The sequence below is a fragment of the Cavia porcellus genome, unplaced genomic scaffold (assembly GCF_034190915.1).
Source record: "Cavia porcellus strain 051 isolate PalLab524CR breed Dunkin Hartley unplaced genomic scaffold, mCavPor4.1 scaffold_25, whole genome shotgun sequence".
In the NCBI taxonomy this organism is placed as follows: domain Eukaryota; kingdom Metazoa; phylum Chordata; class Mammalia; order Rodentia; family Caviidae; genus Cavia; species Cavia porcellus.
The window spans coordinates 19,548,603-19,555,874 of NW_026947508.1; the positions used below are offsets into that span (position 1 = coordinate 19,548,603).

Sequence of the window (7,272 nt, forward strand, 5' to 3'; positions counted from 1 at the left end):
TTTTGTGTTGGATGGGGGTAATAGGGATGTGATTTGGTGCAAAGGTTCAACCCATAGTGCCACTAAAAAACTAAAAGTCCCATAGGAACCATTTCACCCACATGAATCTTTAGTACTATGTGCTAAAAATAGGAACCAAGGTTGACCAATGCTAAGGAACTGTACCCAAGCTACCTCTTGTCCTCTTTCCACTGTTCAGAACCTTACCATTATTTAAATTGTATCTTGTTTCTTCTTGCCCCACTCCTATAACCAACCATCCTATTGTGAATTTATGCAATTTCCTTTTTTTTTTTTTTTTGTCCATACCAGGGATCGAACTCTGACTGCGCACTTGCAAGGCAGCCGCTTATGCCTGCTGAGCTAAGTCCCCAGCCCCACCTATTGTGAATTTGAAAGTCAATTCAAGGCACCTAAAAGCTGCAGTCTCATTTCTAACTCAAAGTGATCATTCATTAGCCTCTGGTTGGAAATGGCAATCAGTACACAGCAGTGATGGCAAACGGTTTAGAGCTTTTCAATACAGCCTGCTGTGGCACATGTACTATAGGTTCGACACCAAGGTTATCTAAGTATACACTCAACAGCTCTAAGCATGCTCTCTCTTTATTCATACCACACTTAAAATTCTAACACAGGAAATTGTTACTATTCTCACAAATGAATTTGGTAAAACTCAAGATCTAGCCAGGGCTGCAGAAACATGTTATGTTAGCAATCCACGCAGCCTCCACTGTAATAAAATCTTTCCTGCAAGCGTTCTTTTCCTATGGGTGCTTGGTTTCTGTAAGTTTTTATACAGATGCCTGGAGAGGCGAATAATCTTATGTAATTAAGGCTATTTCTCACAAAGCCTAGAAATGGTACCCCAAGTTTTCCCTGAATTGAGAGGCAGTGCCCTAATAACTTAGTATCATGACCTCTGCAAACAATGTTAATGTCCGCCAACTTCAACCACTCAAAAATACTATTCTGGAAAAAACTAGTTTCCTGTTACAGAACTGCTAAAGCAACACAAACTGCATCAGTTTTCCAACTTGAGACTCATCCTTCTATAGAAGTATAGTATTATGTTGCACCATCACCCCCAACTATAAGAGTAAGCACACAAACCAACAAATATTCTAAGATCTTAAGATTTCCTCCAAACTATTTTCTAGAAAAATCATTTGTGCCTTTAATCAGTTTTTTCAAAAGGGACAGAAAAACAAAAGCTGCTTGTTTGCAAATAAACATCTGAAAGAATATAGTAACAGCTGATCGGGGCTAAGGCATCAACACAAAGTGTTGATTGTGGAAGAAGACAATGCAACCTCCTCTGGAGCAAGAAACCCAGGGCAGAGAATTTGCAGTAATATACACGCTGAGTATTTCCACCAACCCAAAGGCTTAGTCTGGAACAAATATAAACTAGGAGGGCTCCATAACTTGCCAATTTATTACCTGAACAGAAAGAAGTCACTGCCACCAACAGCACTGTGCAGTTTTATTAACCATTCAAGTACAGTAGCATCTGGTAAGATTGGGACAGAATTGGGATTGAAAATGAACAAGATATTTAGGATCTAACAATCTGAAAGAAGCCACTACATACTTTTTTCACAAACATGTTTTCACAGAGCCAATACAGTACTAGCCATTAACCCAGTACATCAAGTGTACTGAAGTAGAAAAGATGCAACAAGAAAAATAGCTACATTAGAAAGACCAACACTTTAGAAAAAGAGTAAAACACTTTTAGTTTCTCCCCTTCGGCCCCTAAAACAATATCTTACAGTTTGGATCTACCTATATAGTCCTACATCAGCTTCTAGAATATTGTCAGGAGGGAAAAAAATAAAATGACACTGGCCAGTACAGTCTTTGGATATTTAGGAAGGGGAGGGGGAGAAAGTCAGTTCTCAGAACAAATTAGTCAGCTTCAGTTTCATCAGCAGGATCTTTGGATTCTTTGTTCTTCCGTACTTCTTCAATATGTTTATCCTGTAAAGAAACTGTATGTTACTATCAAGAGGTCAAATTAAAAAAAAAAAAAACCTGTTAAACTATACTACCCACTGAAAAGAGGCCCAACACAGCCTCCGCACATGTATTAGAAGCCTGCAGGAATCACAAAATGAAGAATTCTAAAATCTAAAATCATCTCCAAGGCCGGGGATTTAGCTCAGCGGTATAACTGCCTGCCTGGCAAGCATGAAATTGTGAGTTTGATCCTCTGTTATTTAAAAAAAAAAAATCATCTTCCAACCTGCTGGATCTACCTCCCACTGATCTTCCAAACAACACAGAATTATGTTATAGCAAACTCAATATTCTTATCACGTTTTTTTCTTTTTCCTTCTTCAGGTTGCTAGGGAATAACTCAAGGTTTCATACATAGTGGACAAGCATTCAACCACTGAGCTACATACATCCCTAACGTTCAATATTCCATCTTCATAATAAGGTTTATTTAATGACTTAAGTCCCAAAATTTATGACAAAAAGACATCTAACATCTTTATCAATGCAATTAGTTCAAGCCAATTCACTGGTATGCCAAGCTTCCAGTTCTTAACCCTTCTACAAAGTAAGGAACTAACCTTCTCTCGCAAACGCTCCAGTTTGGCAGCCATTTGTGCCTCTCGGTTCTCTTTGTTAGCTTCCATTTTGTGGGTCAGTTTCTCTTCCGCCATTTTACTGAAGTTGTTGTTCTCTTCTATTGCTTTTTGAAGCACTTCTTTCTCATGCTCCCGTTTTTCAGCAAGCTGCTTCAAGACTTCAGCTTCATGGGACTAGAAAAAAGTTTAACAGGCTAGCCTCTCTCTAGGTATCTTTAGCATTAATTAAATTAAGATAGAAATTACTTATCAGGGAGATCTAGAGGCAAAAACCAGGATCCCTTGAAATACTTAGAACCTGAATTATCCTTATAATATACCATGAAAATCACCTTCTATTTCTAGCATTTGTGTTTAGGAAACTGCCCATAGATTATTTTTGGTCATTATTTAAGACAATCCTTTTAAGATTTATTATTTAATGATATCTAAATGAGCTGAGTAACAGACACTCAGGAATGATCCTTCGCTATAATGAATTCTGGTTGCTTAACTTGAAAAGGCTCTCAAAGAAAACTAGCTCACTATACAAATTTCACCCATAACTGACAAACATTCACAAGTGTTTGGAGGCATCAACTTGTAGGTTGTAACACAGCAATGTGCAGTGGTTCTATTCTTTCTCTTTTGTAATACCCTAGTCAACAGTTTCACTGTATTTAGCAATTACTATGTAAAATAGGCTAATAATCACCAAGACCAAGAGTGACTCCTAAAAATCTTCCCATTAATCCAGCCTTTGGCTGTACTGCTTCTTATTCTTATTCTATGAACTCAAAACTACATGAAAGGTCATGGAAAGGGCGATGATTCACTCTGTTGGCAATGGGTCAGCACATACTCGAAGCACATAGCACTGAAAGGTGTATGACCCACGCTATAGCAGTTTAAAAAGGGGCGTGTGCAAGTGCACAAGCACTAACTTTCAAATCGCAGTAGCTGTCGATCTGGGTTGCATTACTACTTTATCTTTTTTCTGTTGTTGGGGATATAGAACTTGGGACTCACTAGGCCAAATGCCTTATTAGTGAGCCGCGTTCTAGCCATACTTCTTTTTGTGACCTAGTTCCTCTGTCAGTTGGTGGGAATGGGGAGACAAATGAGAATTTATGAAAAGTTGTTTTCTTTTTAATGTGAAGTTCTTAATGAGAATAATACTGATGGAAAGAAACACTCCAAAATATAAACAGTGGTTATTTCTGAGAACTAGGATAATGAATGCTCTTAATTCCCAGTTACAAACTTCTATTTTCAAATTTAAGTATGTACTTGTTGATAGCATTTTATAATTCTTAAAATTATCACAGTATCAGTTGAACAATACAATCACATTACTAGTAATTCAAAATATTTTTGTTGTATAGCTCTCAAAAAAACTAAAAAGACAAAGAATCATCTACCTACAAATCTTCTATTTTTCAAAGAGCATGCATAAGAATGACCTGAGCTTGAATTCTCCACTACAAGACTTACTAGCTAGCTGTATGACTTCAGGAAAATAACATTCCTATGACTATTTTGTAATTTCTATTATCTCAAACAACTGCTAGCTCATAAAGTAACTGTATTAAAGAAAAATAAAAGTAAAGGAGGTGACACATAATTAAGAGCTCAATAAATAATGACTCATTTTCTTGCAGCACTGACATTCGTAATTTTCATAGCAATAGTACCAGTATAGTTATAACTGTTTTCTTCCAGTTATGGAAATAAAAACAATTGACCCCATTACATGAACAAATACCCCATTTTCTGTGAACTGTTAGCTTACCTTGCGTCTTTCTTCTGCAGCTTCTAATTTCTTCTGAATTTCTTCCAGTGAAAGATCCTTCTTTTTTGGAGGAGAAAGAGGGAAATCTGGGACAGATTCTTTTGACCGAGGGCTGAGAATCAGCTCAAACGCCTGGCCAGAAGCACGCTTCTCCAGTTCTTTCACCTGAATATCTAGAGTTGATCATATTTATGATAAGTGAGAAAAATGCAGTTTTCCTATTCCAATAAATGGCTTTGTAATTTTCTAAAAAACAGGTCTCTTTAATGTACAGAATTAGGTCTGATGAAGATGCATTTGTAGGCAAGAAACTACTACCTTCAACAAAACTCAATAGTTTTGAATAAGTATTATTTTGAAAAATCAGTATTTATGGGGCTGGGGGTTTAGCTCAGCGTCATAAGCGCCTGCCTTGAAAGCAGGCAGTCGTGAGTTCGATCCCCGGTACCGATAAAAAGGAAAAAGACAAAAAAGAAAAAAAAAAAAAAAAAGAAAAGAAAAATCAGTATTTAATAATTATTTTAATAATAAAAAACTTTAAAAAATAAAAAAGACTTGTGCAAATGCCACAATTTTGCTTTGGACCAAGCCAAATTATCTAATTATGAAATAATTATAAGCTCTCACAACAGTCAAGTGATAATTTATTCTTAATTCTCCTAGTCATAAAACAGGTTTTTGGTAAAACTATAACATAACGGCCAAATTAAAAGTTAAAGACTAGAGCCACCTCCTATTCTAAAATCTTAAACGCATCACAATTTCTGCTTTTCTAAACAGATTACCTACCAGAAGAAGCCATGGTGAATAGAAGACAAGAGACTGTCAGTGTATCCTACACAATCCACTGGTAAGGAACACCCTGAAAATGATTTTCAAGAGCATGCAATCAATTTCTTTGCATTTCTGTATGTCATCCGACACAAAGGGATTTCAAATCACTGCCACATAAATCAATGTCAGAAAGATCACTACACGGAATTAAAGACATCATTAACCAGGAAGAAAAATATTTCTTTAAAAACAGTGAAAACACACTGGGAAATACAATCTGAGTAACACCAGTCCAGGAAATAAAGTTAACTAAGGGTGCTCATTCAAAAGAAAACATCTAGGTTTTTTAAATTACAGGAGGTTGTCAAAAGGTTGAAAGATTTAATTCCATAAACCAATTTTTTCTTTCAAACCACAAAAAGATATTACAGACTCAACCCAACAATGAAAGCGAAGCCATCTTAATACAGTACTCCCTACAACTCATTGTGCAAATGAAACACCCACCCTTGCTTTGTCTGTGTCTACCATGGTGGATAACAAAACGCCCAAGCTAATATTAACCAATAATGTTCAACTCCTATTGTTCCTAGAGGTTAAGCTTCTGGGCCAACAGCAGGCACAATTAAATTTTAGGAACCTTGAGTTTTAAATTATAATATTTGCTGCCTTATTTCATTAAAAAAATCTGACACCCCGTTGTCAATTCTTTTAAGATCATGAATCTTGGAAACCCCAAGCTAGTACCGAAAACGTAGGACTACAGGTTCCCACAACTAGAAACTGAAATCTGCAGCAGTGAGACCGTCGCACCCGGACAGAACCTTCGCTCGCCACCGCTCCGGGCACGAAAAGGGCGTGGGCGTGGCCCTGGCCAAAGGGAGCCAAGCGGGCAGGCGCCTCCGGCCAATCAGAGCACATCCTGCGTTCCACCCTTTGCCCCACCCTCTTCCTCCCCGCGCCTTTTCGAATCTCCTCGAACTCTCAACACCCGGGAGCCCGCGCGCGTGGGAAGGGGCGGGAGGGGCGGAGCTAACGGTCCTATCCGGGTAACTTCGCCCCTCCCGGGCTCGCCACGAAGCGACGCCCCCCCCACTCCCGCCAAAAACACTGCCAGGCTGCCACCTCCCGCACTGCAACTCGACGGGTGGAGCGGGACGGCGAAACACACGCTAGGCGGCCCCGCCGCGGACCCCACACCGCCTCCCGTCGTCTCCACCACCAACCTGTCGCCCCCCAGCTGTCCGAATTCTGCGCCATAGGAATCGTCCCTCAGTCACGGGCCACGGCGACTGCGAGGAGGGACGGCCCGGAGGCCTTCGCTCCTGAGGCGCGCCCTGCCCGTTTAGACAATGGGGACCCCAAAAAATTTGCGTCTGCCGGGACCGGGAGGGAGGGACACAGGCAGAACAGAGACCCACGCCTCCTATTGTCTCAACGGCACCCTGGGGCTCACATGTAGAGCCCACACAACTGGCCGCGCCCCTTCCCCAACGACAGCCGTGCCCCTTCCCCAACGACAGCCGCGCCCCCAGGGAGCCGAGACAAAGCCAAGGCTCCGCCCGAACCACTCACAACCGGAGCGACCCCCGCCCGCCAGCCGCCCGGGGCCCCGCCCGTCGCCCTCCACAGGGGGCTGCTGCCCCAGCTCTTCTCGGCCCCTCCCTCCGCTGCGTCCCTCTCGCCATCCCCAGCCCGCCGCCCTGTTGTCTCTAAAACCCCTGCACCCACCTGCTCGGTCCGAGCCTCCTGGCCACACTCTGAACACCAACAGACCTGGGCGCTCACAAAAGCGCCAAACAGCGACACGTGACCTCCCCGCGGGGCTCCGCATTGGCTGAGCGCGGCGGCACGTGCCGGCCCCTCCCCCGCCCGAGCGGGCCCCACCCTCGGACCCCTGCGCACCTCGGGAAGTGTAGTCCGGCTCAACGGGGCCGGAGGACAATGAAGAGGGTCGGGGTACCTGGGAGGTTCTCCCGGGCGTGAGCCATACCCCGGGCGGCGGCTTACTACGGAAGAGAGCATTACCGTCGACCCCCAGTACTAAAAGGGTGTCTCCATGTCTAGAAAAAGGGCGGGACGGAGCCGGATAGGGATCCAGCACCACCATTTAGACCTTAGCTACCT

General features: G+C 42.2%; 1 protein-coding gene across 2 annotated transcripts; it reads right to left on the minus strand.

The window, feature by feature from the left end:
• Positions 1-1,462: 1,462 nt before the first annotated feature.
• On the minus strand, positions 1,463-6,976 carry Stmn1 (stathmin 1). Of its 2 annotated transcripts, none has more exons than XM_003471315.5 (5): positions 6,877-6,976; positions 5,161-5,233; positions 4,372-4,544; positions 2,583-2,774; positions 1,463-1,983 (listed from the first exon to the last, which is right to left on the minus strand). In XM_003471315.5, exons 2-5 carry the CDS (start codon positions 5,171-5,173, stop codon positions 1,912-1,914), a joined length of 450 nt encoding a protein of 149 aa, XP_003471363.1. In that variant the 5' UTR covers positions 5,174-5,233; positions 6,877-6,976; the 3' UTR covers positions 1,463-1,911. The 2 variants fall into 2 exon arrangements, with proteins under 2 accessions (XP_003471363.1, XP_013009645.1); XM_013154191.3 differs by lacking the exon at positions 6,877-6,976 and adding an exon at positions 5,893-6,004.
• Positions 6,977-7,272: the final 296 nt, after the last annotated feature.

Bases quoted from the DNA above. Each gene is read 5' to 3' on its own strand.
- Stmn1 (XM_003471315.5), bottom strand. The intron at 2,775-4,371 runs GTAAGCTAACAG...ACTTTTTTCTAG, and splicing joins CTGCAGAAGAAAGACGCAAG to TCCCATGAAGCTGAAGTCTT. The intron at 1,984-2,582 runs GTTAGTTCCTTA...GTTTCTTTACAG, and splicing joins TGGAGCGTTTGCGAGAGAAG to GATAAACATATTGAAGAAGT.